At 45.6% G+C, this 17,880-nt stretch overlaps 1 protein-coding gene and 2 non-coding genes across 4 annotated transcripts; all 3 read right to left on the bottom strand.

The window, feature by feature from the left end:
• Positions 1-10,308: 10,308 nt before the first annotated feature.
• On the bottom strand, positions 10,309-17,356 carry slc25a3a (solute carrier family 25 member 3a). Of its 2 annotated transcripts, none has more exons than XM_086201434.1 (8): positions 17,212-17,356; positions 16,569-16,731; positions 14,600-14,724; positions 13,930-14,109; positions 13,275-13,456; positions 11,948-12,120; positions 11,419-11,529; positions 10,309-10,717 (listed from the first exon to the last, which is right to left on the bottom strand). In XM_086201434.1, the coding sequence occupies exons 2-8, from the start codon at positions 16,708-16,710 to the stop codon at positions 10,557-10,559; spliced, it is 1,074 nt and encodes a 357-aa protein (XP_086057560.1). In that variant the 5' UTR covers positions 16,711-16,731; positions 17,212-17,356; the 3' UTR covers positions 10,309-10,556. The 2 variants fall into 2 exon arrangements, with proteins under 2 accessions (XP_086057560.1, XP_086057561.1); XM_086201435.1 differs by lacking the exon at positions 14,600-14,724 and adding an exon at positions 15,635-15,759.
• On the bottom strand, positions 11,184-11,385 carry LOC147262509 (small nucleolar RNA SNORA53). Its single transcript, XR_015115531.1, has one exon. It is a non-coding gene; the product is annotated as a small nucleolar RNA SNORA53 (small nucleolar RNA).
• LOC147262510 (small nucleolar RNA SNORA53) lies at positions 12,983-13,184 on the bottom strand. The gene has a single exon (XR_015115530.1). It is a non-coding gene; the product is annotated as a small nucleolar RNA SNORA53 (small nucleolar RNA).
• Positions 17,357-17,880: the final 524 nt, after the last annotated feature.

The raw sequence follows: 17,880 nt of genomic DNA on the forward strand, positions 1-17,880 counted from the left end.
GAGGAAGCCGGAGTACCAGAGAGAACCCACGCAGGCATGGGGAGAACATGCAGACTCACACAGAAAGATTCCGTGCCCGACTCGAACCTGGAACCTTCTTGCTGTTAGGCGACAGTGGTAACCACTGCACTGCCCGACTGGGGTAGTGGTTCCCCTTTTTAAGAAGGGGGAATGGATGGTGTTTTCCAACTACTGTGGTATCACAGGCCTTAGTCTTCCTGGGGATGTCTATTTGGGGCTTCTGTAGAGGAGGGTGCATCGGACTGTTGAACCTCGAATCCAGGAGGACCAGTGTGGTTTTCGTCCTCGTCATGGAACTGTGGACCAGCTCTACACTCTTGGCAGGGTCCTCCAGGGTGCATGGAAGTTTGTTCAATCAGTCTACGTGTGTTTTGTGGACTTGGAGAAGGCATTCGACCATGTCCCTCGGGGAATCCTGTGGGGGTGCTCTGGGAGTATGGAATATTGGACTTCCTGATTCGAGTGGTTTGCTACCTGTATGATGGCAGTAAGTCAGACTTTGTTTCCAGTGAGGGTTGGACTCCGCCCTTATCACTGACTCTGTTCATAAATTTTATGAACAGAATATCAGCCAGGGTGTTGAGGGGATCTGGATTGGTGGCTGTTTTTCTTGCATAAACCGCGTTGATACTTGAGGCCCCTGGTGTTCAGGGCACATCCAAATGGCAGGAGGCCTCAGAGAAGACCCAGGATATGCTGGAGAGACTATGTCTCTCAGCTGGCCTGGGAATGCCTTGGGATGGGTTCCCCTGTGAAGAGCTGGATGAAGTAGCTGGGAAGAGGGAAGACTGGGTCTCTCTGCTTAGGCTGCTGCACCCGCGACCCAACCCTGGATGAGTGGAAGAAGATGGATGGATGGATGGACGAATGGAGGGATGGATGCAAATACATTCAGTGCCAAATAAATATACAGATGATGCATTACTAGCGCTTAGTACTCTGAAATGCATGAGGTAAACCCATAAATCACATCAGCATATAAATGATGTATATATGACTATACAATCAGTGAGAGGGAGCCATCCTCTAATCACAAAAAACATTAGAATCCAATGACTGTCTACTGTTCCTGCGGTACAGGACAACATGGTGGGAACCCTAGTGAGCCATCAGGTGCTGCCTGCAGCAGCTTCGCCCTCCTTCCTTTGAGGCGTATCACTCCAACAGCCCGTGTGACGTCCTCCATCAACAAGAGCACCAAGGTAAGCAACAGGGTCTCAGGTACACAAGTAAATCACGGACAGGTCTGGGTTATTAACAACAACAAGTTATGACTGTAAATATGATGGTGAAATGTTCTACGCCTATCAGTGTTTACACTGTACTCAAAAGTGCAAGGTGATGATGCAGACCAATCAGAACCCCAAAGCTCACTGACAGCAGCCCCACCAATGAGAGCTCAGTGTCATGGTCCTATCAGATGAGCTGTGATGTCACAGAAATCTCCATTACTGAATAACTGCATAGATCAACAATGTTCCCTGGGAACCTGGAGAGTGCAAAGCAATGTCCACACCAGAACCGTCACTGCCAGCGATTATCGATAGTTTCACCAATTTTTCAATTTACAGGGATTGTTTGTTCTCATGATTATGGGTTGCTTGCTATTGTCTGTTTAAAAATTTAACCGTAATTTTATCCTGTTTTAGGATTCATCATATTTACAACACTCATTTACCAGCATTTCCTGCTGATATATCTCATGAAAAAGAGAAATTAAAGACATTAAAATTTTGGTACATGAGGCCCATTAAAAGTCCTTCTGGTTAAAATTTAGCAAATAAAATGACACATTTATGTTTCTGGAGTTGGTGGAAAAACAGCCAGAGGAAGCTCCTCACTGATTTAGGAGAGACTCTTCAAATTGAAGCCTTGTGCGTACCTATTTATTTCCTTGCAGTAGTGAAGAAGACTCCACCACTGTCACAGCCTGCTGCTCCCTCTCACCTGCTGCCCCATGACTCTCAACTCTGACAGTTAGCCACACCCACTTGATCAGCTCTTTCACCTAGACTCGGCTGCAACTCATCTGCTGCAGAGCCAGTACATTAATGTGTCTCAACAGCACCGTCCTGCAGGCTGATCATATGCTGCTGTCCTCACTGTCTCCGACCTCACCTGTCCCTGACCTCCACAGCCTGATCGTACCCAATCTCCCTGTCCCCGACCTCATGGTCTTTGGCTTACTGAATGATGAAGAGACGTATTTCCTATGAAAACCAATACTCACCAGAACATGTTGGGGCACATAGTTGCCTGATCCCCTGAAAACCTCACTCCGCTACAGGTCCAGAACCCTGGTCCTCAATCTCAGAAGGGAGAAGAAGTCATTTTGCTCCGCTCCATTTAAATCACAATAAAAGTCATCACTCTCAATCCCTTTACAGGGTGTTGTGTTCTGGTACTGTGTGCATCCTTTTCCACCACATCCACTAGAATCTCAAACATGGCAGCTGGTGACTGGTGACCCATCCAGGGTGAACCCCACCTCTCGCCTGAAGGCTGCTGGGATAGGCTCCACCCCCCACCACTCTTAACAGGATAAGAGGTAGAAAATAGATGGATGGATGGAGTATAGTCATTACATGTTTTCATAAATTGAAGAACTTTGTTCCTTCTCTAAGCCCTACTTATCAGCTGGTACTTCTGATTCTGACGTGTAAATCGTGGGGATGATGTCAGAGTGACAACGGCATCAGACGAGACACATAAGTTTTGACATCAGAAAAGTCTATATCTGTTTCTGATGTTCAATTGTTTTATGTTAACTCTTTGGAATTTATTTAATCCACAGCCAAGTCTCACGGCCAGTGGGGATTCCTCTGCTTCACATTTATGTCGGACTACTTCTGAGACTGACTGGTTCCACCACACTTACATGCTCCCAGTATCTACTGGTACTTCCTTTTACTATTAAACCAGAGACGACGTTGCCTGATGGCATTTTCTTTCTAGACTGTTTCAGTGTGTCAACCTCATGTTCAGTAAAGTTCCAATGTTTCTGGAGCAGGAAGGGAAGGGAGGTGCACATGTAAGGCTTATTTATACTAATTTGCATATTAAATCAGGGCTGAGAGAAGGCACATTTTGGTACTCATGCACATGCGCTCAATTTCAAGTTGACTGGGATGTAAAAGGTAATCTGCTTTAATTCATCTGTATGCTCAGTTCACCTGATTGTTTTGTGTGAGGGCTTAATGTTGTGTGTTCCAGATTAAGTCGCACACTCTGTTTCGGGGACAAATTCATGCAACCCTTTGTACATGAGGCCCCTGGTATCTGGATCAGGTTGATGCCTTTTTGTATTAAAATGAGGGCAGTATCAGGCAGTCTGCACGCAGCTGTAACATGAACATCAACCATCTCTAACCAATGAACATGAGGAAGCCTCGGTGGTGGTCAGACCCATGAATACAAACTTGTCCTTCTCATGACCCTAATCAGTCTGTAGTGCAGTTGACTGCTGCTGCTAGTGCCCTCACTGCTCTGGTTCGGAATCTCCTGGCAGCACGAGGCGGGAATTCTTCCCACGGAAAATTCCAACCCCTTCCCGCTCATGTGACCCGGAACAGTGGCAGTGACTTTCAATTCTCAGCAGAATGTTGAAAGGACAGCAGCGATGCATGAATGCAAGCACAGACTCCTGAATCCTTGTCCTCTCTGACATCCCCAGTAGAGCCCGGTGTGATTATTTACATTATCAATTGATTATTCTTCCAATTACAAGTTGGCAAACAAGAAATTGTCTAATAAATATGTTCACATTTCCAGGGAAATGAGTCTGGAGCTGACTGTCCATAAACAACATACAAATGTTCAATCATCAAACACTTTGCAATGAAGAAGACGATATTTTGTGTTCAGCCATCAAACAATATTGAAGTCATGAAATCAGTGAGGGAGGCTCATAATATTTCATAAGTTTTCATTTTTTTATGGAACATAACCTGTGGAAGCAAGGACTGAACCAGGGTCCCTTCAGCAACTAGAAGGCCACTGTTCCCTGTGAGGTGTCACATACATACATACATACATACATACATAGACACAGATACAGACACAGACACACACACACACACACACACACAGAATATGAAATCACTGTAATGATAAAAATGGGCCACATGAATGTTTTAAAAGCGAGTAAAAATACAACAATCCCATTCAAAAGCATGAAGCAAGAGGTTGTGGGGGGTGTGATATCGCACTCTGCCTGTGTGCCCTTGGTATGGTGATGAGATGGAAACAGTTGGAGCTGATAATGAAAGCTGAACTGCCCCTGATGGGGCCCTAAAATAGAGCAAGATACCACTGAAACTGCAAGCCAGCAGGAAGAGAGTTGATGTGGAACAACACGCATTTACAGCGTATTTGAACAAATGATCGCTCCAGAGAATTTGAGAGAACACGAACAAATCACTGTTTTTTTCCTCTCGATGATGTTCATTCAACAGCACAGCAGTGACATTAGGAGCCCACAAACTAAGAACACATAAATGGACTCCATTTCCCATGACCCCCTGTAACCTCCCCCTTTCACCAGGTGCGGTTAGTCAAAACTGCACACTCTGAGATACTCCCTCTTTCCAGCAGAGGACAACATGGTTGTTGTTAGCATACAAACTGCAAACAAATGGAGTGTAATAACACACAATGGTGTGTATATGTGAGATAGATAGATAGATAGATAGAGAGAGAGAGAGAGAGAGAGAGAGAGAGACCCTGGCTTGGGCAATTACATGATACAGATCTTAGTGTGTCACAGACAAACAGGGATTACTGTCCACATCCACACACACACACACACACACACACACACACACACACACACACACACACTTGCAGGTACACTGGATGCATGACAATTACAAACAGAGAATGGAATTTATCTTCCTGAGATGGGTCACTTCATCTTAAATAAGGGTTATCCAATTGTTTACAATAAACATGGCAACGAATTATGCTAAAATCAATAATTATATCAGGCAGAGCTGGTTTCTCTTCATTTGGAACAACAGTTAAAGCACTCAGGGACACTGGGAAGACTGATAAACTCAGGATTCACCTTATTATTTAAAAAAGAGAAAGCCTCTGTGAAATCCCATATTTATAATAATGATTTAATCTTATAGCAATCATCAAAATCTGCTTTTTATGTGCTTATAAACAATATGACAATATAAAAAAACAGGATGACAAAACAATTATTGATCAAAAACCATAAATAAAACCCTTCTAAATGAGCACAAGCTGCAGTGTCTGTGGACGAACGTTAAACTCACAGGAATCATCTCCATGGTTACCAACTGTTTCCTTGCCAGTATTTTTTAAATCGTTTATCTTTCAAGACCTCCAAACTAGTTTGCGTAATGAATTTTTTAAATTACCATTTTCCTAAGAAATATATCCTTTTTGAAAACTCTTTTTAAAAAACAAACAAAAAAAAGCTTTTTGTAAAAAGTAATTCTCACATAGGGGCGGCACGGTGGAGCAGTGGTCCTCACTGTGGCCCCCCAGCAAAAAGGTTGTGGGTGGACGCCCGGCTGCAGCACGGGGTCTTTCTGGGTGAGTCTGCATGTTCTCCCTGTGCTTGCGTGGGTTCTCTCTGGGTACTAATGCACTAATGCAGTCAACACACCTGGGATGGATGAGATCTGGATGTTCGAGGGGGCAGTTGGGTAGGGTTAGGGTTGACTTAACTACAGTTCAGCCGTAACCAAGTTGAGAGAGCAACTGTTCACCTTTGATGGCATCTGGCATTTTTCAGAGAGTTATCCCAGGTTACACTGCACCAGTCAGATGGCAGACAGCGAGGCCAAGCTGTCTCTTGATGTCACCAGGGGATGTAGTGCAAGTGGGCATATGGTACAAATGTGCACAGGTGCATGGTTTTGGGCAATTTGGATGCTCAGAGATGACATGACAAGATCCTGAGCCCCTGTCCTACCACCAGCACCATGTTGCAAGGATCAGGACTCAATTCCTGGAAGTTGAAACATCCCAGTTGTTGTTGTTTGACCTGCATCCTCACCAGACATGTGACAGCATGTTCCACTTCCTGTAAATAACCAGCAAGTTGGCACCACCATTGATGACTGGACAAACATTCCATAATCAATATGACCACCTCTGTGAAGGATGCGTGTCAAACTGCATGAGCCACCAGATACTCAATCAATATTTCATGTTTAACACGAATGATACATTGTACTTGATGTGTGGATAACTCTGTGTCACAGGCATGATTACACTCGAATGATGGAGAAAAGGTGCTCTCTGGTGGTAGAAACTGGAAGACAGCGAGGGCAGTCTGGGGAAAAAGCCACAACACTGAGAATGGTGTAACTTTTTAAAATGAACGATATGTAATAAGTAGGGTGGCCCAGTGGAGCAGTGGACCCCCCAGTAAAGGAGTGGTTCTGCAGGTGGTGACCACAGACCACTTCTCCGTTCCTATGCTTTCTGGCTGATGTTCTGGTCCCTTCTGAATGCTGGCGGTGCTTTCACTCTGGTGGTAGCATGAGACAGAGTCTACAACCCACACAAGGGGCTCAGGTAGTGCAGCTCATCCAGGATGGCCCATCAATGCCGGCTGTGGCCAGAAGGTTTGCTGTGTCTGTCAGCGTAGCGTCCAGAGCATGGAGGCGCTACCAGGAGACAGGCCAGTACATCAGGAGACGGGAAGGAGGCCGTAGGAGGGCGACAACCCAGCAGCAGAACCGTTACCTTTGCCTTTGTGCAAGGAGGAACAGGAGGAGCACTGCCACAATGACCTCCAGCAGGCCACAAACGTGCACGTGTCTGCTCAAACGGTCAGAGACAGACTCCATGAGGGTGGTGGGAGGGCCCGACGTCCACAGGTGGGGGTTGTGCTTACAGCCCAACACCGTGCAGGACATTTGGCATTTGACTGAGAACACCAAGATTGGCAAATTCGCCACTGGCGCCCTGTGCTCTTCACAGATGACAGCAGGTTCACGCTGAGCACATGTGACTGAGTCTGGAGACGCCGTGGAGAACGTTCTGCTGCCTGCAACATCCTCCAGCATGACCAGTGTGGCAGTGGGTCAGTAATGGTGGGGGCTGGCATTTCTTTGGGGGCCCCACAGCACTCCATGTGCTCGCCAGAGACAGCCTGACTGCCGTTAGGCACCGAGATGAGATCCTCAGACCCACTGTGAGACCACATGCTGGTGCGGTTAGCCCAGGTTCCTCTTAATGCAAGACAATGCTGGACCTCATCTGGCTGGAGTGCGTCAGCAGTTCCTGCAAGACCAAGGCATTGATGCTATGGACCGGCCCGCCGACTCCCAGACCTGAATCCAATTGAGCACATCTGGGACATCGTGTCACTCCATCCACCAACACCACATTGCACCACAGACTGTCCAGGTGTTGGCGGGTGCTTCAGTCCAGGTCTGGGAGGAGATCCCTCAGGAGACCATCCGTCACTTCATCAGGAGCAGCGCAGGCGTTGTAGGGAGGTCATACAGGTGCATGGAGGCCTCACACACCACTGAGCCTCATTCTGACTTGTTTTAAGGACGTTACAGCCAAGTTGGATCAGCCTGTCGTATGTTTTTCCACTTTAATTAGGGCCTGAGCCCGGAGGTACTCCGTGGCGAAGACCCTATTATGTTTTTGAGTGTGACTCCAAATCCAGACCTCCATGGGTTAATAAGTTTGATTTCATTGATAATTTTTGTGATTTTTCAGCACATTCAACTGTGTCAAGAACAATTACGAATTTTATTCATTCAGATCTAGGATGTTATTTTAGTGTTTTGAGCAGTGTATATTGTACCTGAGACTCTAGAGGCCAGCATAATTATTGTGTTTGCTCGACACACTCGCCACTTCAAAAGTTAATTTGACCCCCTAAACACGCTCAAAAACTCACCATATTTGGTACACACATCGGGTGCGGCTAAAAATTCGATAAATTTAACAAAATAGCGGCGCTCTACTCAATAGCGCCACCTAGATACACAAAAAAAACACGCCACGCCCTGTAGGAATGTCCTACAGACATGGGACCGACACCGCTTTATTCGTCTTATCAAGACGGACAAATCATACACAGACATCCCTGACCTCACTCTAACAGGACGTCCACAATTTGGACATGAATGGACAATTTTGCGCCCCGAACAAACGCCATCTCCTCCTGGGGCGTTCATGGTATTGCTTCCAAAACTTCATACATGACTCTGCAAACTCTGTTGATTAAAAGTTGTTAAAAGTTTTTATAAAGCGTAAACAGTTTGGATTTTATAAGCCCTCAAAGTGGGGGAGACCCTTTTTACACTTTTCACCTTACAATGGAAACCAATGAGGCACATGTCTGCTCTCATGGTACATACTCTCAAACACTCGCTTCTCACATGTAAACTAAAACTCCCACAGCTTCAAAATACACACCATGTATTTCTGACAAAAATCCCTACAAAAATATGGTATTATGTTCCACTTTTGACCAACGAATGCAGAGCTATTTGTTTTTGACACACTAAAAATGTCACAATCCTCCTCTCTCTCCACTCTGACACAGATCAGAGACAGAGCAGTGGGGGAGGGGTTCTTAAAGGGCCAGCTCTCAGCTCTGCTCTCACTCTAGCACAGATCAAAGACAGAGCAGTGGGGGAGGGGTTCTTAAAGGCCCAGCTCTCAGCTCTGCTCTCACTCTAGCACAGATCAAAGACAGAGCAGTGGGGGAGGGGTTCTTAAAGGGCCAGCTCTCAGCTCTGCTCTCACTCTAGCACAGATCAAAGACAGAGCAGTGGGGGAGGGGTTCTTAAAGGCCCAGCTCTCAGCTCTGCTCTCACTCTAGCACAGATCAGAGACAGAGCAGTGGGGAGGGGTTCTTAAAGGGCCAGCTCTCAGCTCTGCTCTCACTCTAGCACAGATCAAAGACAGAGCAGTGGGGGAGGGGTTCTTAAAGGGCCAGCTCTCAGCTCTGCTCTCACTCTAGCACAGATCAAAGACAGAGCAGTGGGGGAGGGGTTCTTAAAGGGCCAGCTCTCAGCTCTGCTCTCCACTCTAGCACAGATCAGAGACAGAGCAGTGGGGGAGGGGTTCTTAAAGGGCCAGCTCTCAGCTCTGCTCTCACTCTAGCACAGATCAGAGACAGAGCAGTGGGGGAGGGGTTCTTAAAGGGCCAGCTCTCAGCTCTGCTCTCACTCTAGCACAGATCAGAGACAGAGCAGTGGGGGAGGGGTTCTTAAAGGGCCAGCTCTCAGCTCTGCTCTCACTCTAGCACAGATCAGAGACAGAGCAGTGGGGGAGGGGTTCTTAAAGGGCCAGCTCTCACTCTAGCACAGATCAGAGACAGAGCAGTGGGGGAGGGGTTCTTAAAGGGCCAGCTCTCAGCTCTGCTCTCACTCTAGCACAGATCAGAGACAGAGCAGTGGGGAGGGGTTCTTAAAGGGCCAGCTCTCAGCTCTGCTCTCACTCTAGCACAGATCAGAGACAGAGCAGTGGGGGAGGGGTTCTTAAAGGGCCAGCTCTCAGCTCTGCTCTCCACTCTCTTATCAGACTCAGGCTTCTAACTCCTCAACTACTAGGCCTCCACCCTGGACCAGGACACCCTGGGATTCAGGCCAGGGCTCAGGCCCTCACAATGCCGCTTGCAGCTTGAATTCAAAACTAAATCCACTTTAAGTCTTTTGAAATACTTTCTCAGACATGACTTTTTAATTAATCTCTAATGAGTTCTTTATTTTAAAGTTTTGCCCTTTTTCAAATGAATTCTTTAAAATGACTTGAGCTGGCTAGACCTTTTAACATTATGATCAAGGTTTTTTACTAAACTGATCTATGTAAAGTTAGATGGCAAATTTCTTAAATTTGGTTATTTAACATTGTTATACAAAAGTGAAATAAACAAGGCGCCATAGTTTCTGCTACACACATTTAAATCGCCATAGCTGTCACTGTCTGAATTTCACGTGCTGTTAAATTTTTCAATATCGACGACTATCAAAGAACAAAGACCCAAACCTGCTAATACGATAGATCCGCAGTGGGTTAGCGATAGAACAAGTGTTGAGTTATTGGCCAATTGAGTTTGTGGAGAGTAACTGCAGTGGCCACAGTAAAAGGCCCTACTTGCTTCATCCGCATACTCCCAGGGACGTGAGGTTTCCCCAAGTAGAAATGTGGACTAAATGCTCTTCGATGTGTGCAGAAATCTCTGTTCAACGAGGTCAGTTGATAACAGTTACACATTTCCAACATGTTTCTCTTGAGATAAAATGACAGTAGAATTCAACATGAAGCTTTTAAAAGTATTCTCCAAGTCATTTTCTTTATTAGAATTTCCATTTTCTAAGGACAGTTGGTCAAATCAAACCAGACAGGTAGAGGAAGATTCTCTCAGTGAGCAACGGTGCCACCTTCTCTCCAGTTGCTTGTTTCTCTGCATCTTAAATATACACCAGGAGCAGCAGCCCGGAGCCCCGGAAACAAATATAGAAAACTGCTGCTTCCCACGGGTGGGTGAGGGGGCTCAGTGAGTGTTTTGGGGGTGGAGGGGCCTACTCTGTGAGGCCAAGCTTCTTCTTCAAGGACTCCGGCATCTCGGGTGGAGGGGGGCGGGGCAGGCGGAAGTAGACCTTGACAGAATCGTAGATGAACCACTGCAGGGCGGTCAGAGTACCAATCATGATGATACGGGCAATGAGACCCTTCCATACACCTGAGAGACACAATCAGAGTCCATGATGCTGCAACAAACTGACAATGTCCCCCGAATGACAGAAGCATTGGACAACAAGGGCCTGTAGCAATGATCGGGAAGCACCGTCCAGCGTGCTGGTCTGGATCAAACCTCATGCCTCCAGCCTCTATTCAGTGGGGAAAACTAAAATGATCAGCTTATTGAACAGCGGGGATGACCTGACTCTACATAATTTTAGCAGTACTATGAGTGAAGGATTGGAAGTGCAGTGTATAAGTACTGGCAGTAGATGTGATAATACACTTAATACAGAATTGGATGCAGCAAACAAGTTTGGACATTACATTGGTCCAACCTTGTTGTGCTCCAGACCCACTTAAAACCACTTATGAATAAATGTACTTGATTGTGGCTGATCAACAATGATTTCTACAGTGTGAGGGTTTTATTCAGGAGGATGGCAAAGGAACATAGATGCTCATTAGCTGTCCGCCCCCCTAGCCAGCAGCACTGGGAGCTCCTCGTCTTTAGAAGACAGGGTTGCCAGTGATGCACAGGGCTGGGAGACAGGTAGACTTCTCTCACACGCCAATGACTCAAGCACCTCCAACTGTCCAGCCAGCAAGCTGCTGAGGAGCTCTGCTCAGAGCACAGCACCCTCCAGAGGTGGATCTAAGGAACGTGTTGTTACAAGCTTCATACTGAGTGAGTGCACTCACCTTTGGGGCCCAGCTTCTTGAGGACCTGCACAGCAGTGCTCCCCTTTTCCTTGTTCAACACTGACACCACGGAGTCAGCAGGGTGGGACACAATGGCACAGAACACTCCAGCTACACACACACAAAAATTCAACATTAGTTCCAGGTTAAAATTCCAATGTTTACTCAGCCAGATACTCTTGCTGACCAAGATGAAGATGGAATGAACAGTTTGTTTCACTTCTGACAAAATGACTAGAATAAACCGTATCTGTGCTGTTACACAACTAGTGTGGTAATTATGGATAAACATTAGAGAATCAGTTTCAATATCTACCAGATTAAGTCAACTAGACCATTCCCTGAAAATATCAGGATTGGATGTAAAAGATCGCGGTAGTCCTCCTCATGCACTCAGCTAAGACGAAATGGTCAGTCAACATTGAATAGGCTGGAGCTGAGAGTTTCAGTGATGGGCATATCAGCTCAGAAGCACATTTCTCTACAGTCTTCAAGTAGAAATTCAATTAATTCCAGCAATGCCACTCACCAATGTAACCTGCCACAAAGGTGACCACCAGTTGCTCTGATTTGCTGCACTCACTGCGGGGCTTTGGAACAACATACTTATACAGCATCTCCACTGTCCGCTCGAAGCAGGCAAATTTCATCATGGTGTACGGGATCTGTCTCATCCATAGCGGGACCACCCCCTTGTAGAAACTGAAACAATGTCAAAGAGGATACGTTTAACAGCCATCCAGCCTAGCTAAGCTGTATAGGGTTAGGCTTTCAGGATAGATATATACAGTAGATAAATACTGATATTTTTAACTAACTTCCTGGCTTTTAGAATAGATTTTGGAGTTAAGCGGTGCAGTTGAATGCATCTTGAGGTCTCTTGCTTTACCATACCAGTCCATTTAGGTCATTTCAGAGTAAAAGTCTTTGAAATGGCAGCACTGAGCTCCAGCTGCCAGGGTGCAACCATATCACAATTTCGCCATGTCTGGTGGAAATAAAGAGAGGGTACAGGCCTGTCTGCTCCTGTGTGTGTATCAGCAAGGGAGAACAGCTCCACCAGGGGCATGTACCACATAGCAAAATTTGAGGGTTTGCCAGATTACTTTAAGGTCAAACCTGGATTTTCTGTGCTAGAAAAGTGGAGCATTCCCTGACCAAATATGATTAGCAGGTGTTAAATTAGTGTAAGCACAAGTATCCAGTGAGCAATGAGTCTCTTCAGCTAGCACATTTATGTATTACGACACCCCAATAGTTGACAGAATGATTTTCACATTGTCAATGCAACTTATCAATTACATTACAAAGTGAAAATGGTCAGATCTCTTCATGCCTTCATGATGATCATTGAGGTTATAAATCTGTTATTTGTTGCAGCTCTTCCTGGTGCTTTAGCTGCAGTTTATTAAGGATTTATATTTGTCATATTTAAAGGATTACAGCTTTTGCTCTTTGTTAGTGAAATAAGCTTCAAAGTACACATGCAACCAACTTTTCACTTCAGTTTTTTTCATGTGCAAGTTGAAAAGGAGCATTTAAACAAATGCAAAGTAGCCAGTTGTGTGTCCGCCCCCCTAGCCAGCAGCACTGGGAGCTCCTCGTCATTAGAAGACAGGGTTGCCAGTGGTGCACAGGGCTGGGAGACAGGTAGACTTCTCTCACACGCCAATGACTCAAGCACCTCCAACTGTCCAGCCAGCAAGCTGCTGAGGAGCTCTGCTCAGAGCACAGCACCCTCCAGAGGTGGATCTAAGGAACGTGTTGTCACCCTTTCTTTGCATCTGAATAATCTGGTAACATTTGACATGACATGGAACAAACCTGCAGGGTAACTGCTGGAGGGTAATACTTACGCCCAGAGCCCCTCCTCTGCAAACATCTTAGGGACACACTCTCTGAGGGTGTTAGCGTAGCCTGGCTGGGTCTGAATACGAACTTTAACAGCCTCCATGGGAGCCAGCGCAATATCAGCAAAGAACTCTGCACTGGCTGAGGCAGCAAGGTAAAGCGACGTCCTCCACAGGTAGGTATTTTCCTGTTGGTGAAACAACACATCTGACAACAGGCTCCACTGCATCATTTCAATGCACTTAAGTGCTGAACAGGTACTTCCACTGACTTACCTGACACCTCTTCTAGGACTTCATAATTTTTTTGGGAAAAAAAAGCTAATTTATTAATTTTAACATTTCAACAAATATGGTCATATTTTTTGATGCTAGCAGAAATATTAATCTGTAAAACTACTTTTCTCATTCTCATTAAAATCTTCATGGTTCCAATGTTGTGGGGATCTTCAAAGATTTTGTCTGAAGTCTGCAGACGATGTGGAGGTAGGACACCTAGGCACCCCATAATTTAATGGTATCTCGACAGAGAATTAGTTTTCAACGGTTATTGCTCCTTCTGTCAATTCAGAAATTGCAAATTGCAATTAAATGCAGTGATTTGTGGAGCCTCTAACGCAAAAACAACAATCTGACTGGGAAACTAGTAGGGTGACCTCACCTCTCCTAGCAGATCACTGTAAAGGATCTTGAACACTTCGTAGAACCCAAACTTGCACAGTCCCTGCATGGAATAGCCGATGAAGGTGGGAGCCCAGCCCTTAGCCAGACCTCGGACGCCATCTTCCCTCACGGTGACAGAGAAGCCATTGCCAATGCTCTTGTATTTGTCTGGATTCACCTGATTAGGTGAGGGACAGATGCCACAGTGAACTCAAATACTTAACATGCTTTGCTTCCATTTCTTACTTGTACAAATACCTATTTACACTGACAGGAGTGGGATTTTAAAATCAATCTATTTAGGAAACAACACTGACTGAAAGGCTATGATTGTAAAGCCTTGTTATAACTTAGAATATTATATTAACTTGACTTAACTATTATTAATAAAGAAGCTGTACATGATAGCAATCAAACTGCGTGCTGGTCACTTTGATTCATAATGGAACAACCCAAATCTAGATAACACACGTTCAGTGAAGCACAGCAATGACGGCACCACCAATGGGGGTTCTCTGGTATCACTATCATTTCGCATGACATTAATGATCCTCTAAAATTCAGCTGATACCATGATTGGATGTCATGTTGACATGGAGGGGGGGAGGGGATCTTGGATGAGCTGCCAGCTACTCGTTGCTAACATGAGGTTCAATTTCCATACAAACCTGCAGACGGCACTTGACAAGGTCGAGCGGTACCACAGCTGTGTGTGTGAGGCCGCAGCTCAGGATACCCCCAAAGCCACACAGGGCATAGTACTTTGAGGAGCCAAACTCGCAGCTGACATCCTCTGCGTGGAAGGGAGGGGGAGACACAACAAACATGCAACATGCAGGGTCACATGCAACCCAGGACACAAATCAACACCACAGCAGAGCCACACAATGGAAGAGTTCTGAGTTACACGTGTGGTGAATAGTTTCATCCATGCTAAGACTCTTCCATTAAACATGGCTCTGCCATTAACATGCCACCATTGGTTACAGATATCAATAATTACTGTTAACATGTGATTTCATTTGCAACTTTAATGGCCCACAGTGTTTTGCAAGTTCAGCCTATCAATAAGTGGCAAAAGCACACAAGTTCATACATGTGTTTCATCCCCACTCGTGTTCAAGCATCCAAGGAAGGAATTAAAAATCTATCCTGCCAGTAGCATCGGTGTTCCACTTCAATTGGCTACAACTTACAAAATGCCTGTGTGGACCAAGAAAGTTGATCCAAGTTAGGTGTTACCAGAATAAACTTATTGTCACATTTACCAATTTCATTACTAAAATTATTCTACTAGAAGGAATCAATGTAATGACTCAAGTCTTACCTAGCAGCCGAGTATTAATGACAATAAGCTGGCTGACGTCAGCGTTATGTCTTGCATAGAAGAGTCATAGTTTTTCTTGACAGAACTTATTTTCCTTCTGGTCTGAACCCAACCTTCAGACACAAGTTCGAGGGTCCCGGGGGGAATCAGTGACATGGAAAAATTACAGGAGCACCGGGGCAGAATCATGCAGCCATGTTAGGATCACTCCGATACAGCCGAATCATGGTAATCAATACACATGTTAACAACTACTCCATGGCTGAGTTGTCACAATATCTAACATGCAAATTGGTGCATTTTACAACTTGAAAACACAAACAGTAAAGGACGGGGTGTGACGTTAAGAACCTGGCACCAAACAACGGAGACAGACCTGCATTCTGCATTTGACCAAGTCGAGGGGAACAACAGCTGTGTGTGTGGTGCCACAGCTCAGAATCCCACCAAAGCCACACAGGACGAAATACTTCTGAGAGCCGAACTCACAACTGTCCCCCTCTGAAGAAACACAGGAAGACTTTAGCAAGGGGACATTGAATATGGAAGAGTTCAGAATGTCCAACTGCCGCTGAGTGACGCAACAGAGTCACTGTGTTCATCAAGCAGCTCTCAGTCTAGAGAGTCAGCTCACCTATCCGCAATATGTCATGTAGGTCCTATCAGCCCCTTTCACTGTAAACAGTAATAACCTTAAAACAGCAACAGCTGATCCCTGCTAGTAGGGATACAGGAAAACATGCGTGAGAAGGACTTTAAAGTGTTCAAGATGTGTTGTGTTGTGGTTAGTCTTGATATAAAAACGCTGTCATTTTAAGAGTGAAGTTTAACAATCGACAAGGCGCACTACAGCATCACCATCATACCGTTTTGTTTCCAAAGCAATCTTCTGCCCTCATGCTAGGTAGGACAAATTGTTCTTGACGGGCCTAAGGAGCTCAAAGTCAGTAGCCACATTTCTCGATTCAAACACACCCACACCGCTTTAAATTATTTCAGCCTCAAACACTTCGATCCACCTTTAGTTTGCGGTTTAAGACGGTGCCGAGCAAGTATGATCCTGCGTTTGGCTGCAACATGGAGGCTAGCTCCGCTCCTCCGTGCCCTTTCATGTCCTCCACCAGCTTAGCTGCGGCACAGGCCTCAACCGCCTCCCCGCTCAGTAGCACAACCCTGTTCAGAGGTATCGAAAGCGAGCGCAAGCGCCACTGACCTTCTGTTCCAGTATCCGAACAGAATTATGTGAAACCAAGTCGGTCAGGCTATGCAGCAACTAGCGCCGCAGCCAGCGGTCACGTCGGAGGAGTTACCTTCTGCGGTGGCGGCTGCCGCCAGCCTGCGGCTCCTCGATCCATGGAGGCTGTGCTGTGGCTCTTCCACCTTCTGTAGGGTGAACAAGGGGGCGCTGAACGGATTAGCCCGAGCCAGCTGCGTCAAGGTGGCTGGGTACATGGCGGCGTCCTGCTCACAGAGCTGCAACAAGTTAGCTGGAGGTTAGTTAGCTCGAGCAAGGGGCAACCGATCCGCCCCCGACATGCACACGCACCTGAACTGAAACACAATTGTCACGTGCTAGTTGGCTAAAGCTGTCTCAATTCCGTCAGCAGGACAAATGCTAACGCTAGTTTACTTTTATCAGGTCAGACTAACGACGGTGACCGTCACATCGCAGACTAGCTTGTTCACTACCGAATATAATTACAGGGCGTCCCACGCCAGCCTAATATTCCATCAATAATGTCGCATTTGATCCCACTCTTCACTTGTAGGCGCTAAATTGCGTAGCTCCCTCAGATGCTATGCTAACGTGACCGCTAGCTGGTGGAAGGTCTGCAGTTTCCTGCATAGGAAAGAGCATTAGCATTTACATTCGCAGAACCGAAGACATACTCCACTTATTAGATCCGCGGGACGAGGCAATATTTGCCCTTTTAATTGAATAATCGCACTCACTCTGTCAGTGACTTAAGATGGCGCCTCCACTTCGCTGCTACCGGCGTCTGAAGAGACTGAATGACCTCAAGGTAAATCGACTTGTCCTTTAATGACGTCATCAACGCTCATGCGCTGTTCTTCGTCTAACTAATTTTTGTCTGTTTGCATGTATGTCGCCCTCTACTGTACCGGAGAATATAGCGTTACTATTCGAAACGTTGCCTCCGGCTACACTTGTTTTTTTTTTTTAAATAATCTCAAAATTATGTGATTTTCTATTTTTTAACAAGCAGAAATGAAATTTCTTTAACATTTCATTTAAGTGATAGATAAAATAATAGGGTCTTCGCCTGAAGGTACTACAGATAAAAAAATAGTAAAGATCATGCACCTACAACCCTCTTTGGGGGTTGAGGTCATTTTTACTAAATGACCCTAAATCCCCGACAGTACCCTTTTTCTTTTTAATTTTAGAGAGGCAACAACATTGTTTGTGTGTGTGAAAGGACACACACGTCAAAGAAAGACCCCAAATCAGAAGAAAAAAAAATTTGAGTTTAGTCAGAGAGGTTTTGTGACATCACAACCCATGGTCTCTGCCCCAACTGCTGCACTAGTGTCCCTTCAAAATGCTATTAAAACATGATTAGAAAGGGCTCATTATCACAACATGGCCTTGCATCCATG

This window comes from Aulostomus chinensis, chromosome 4, assembly GCF_037954235.1.
Source record: "Aulostomus chinensis isolate RoL2024-O1b breed Wild chromosome 4, RoL_Achi_v1.0, whole genome shotgun sequence".
Lineage (NCBI taxonomy): Eukaryota > Metazoa > Chordata > Actinopteri > Syngnathiformes > Aulostomidae > Aulostomus > Aulostomus chinensis.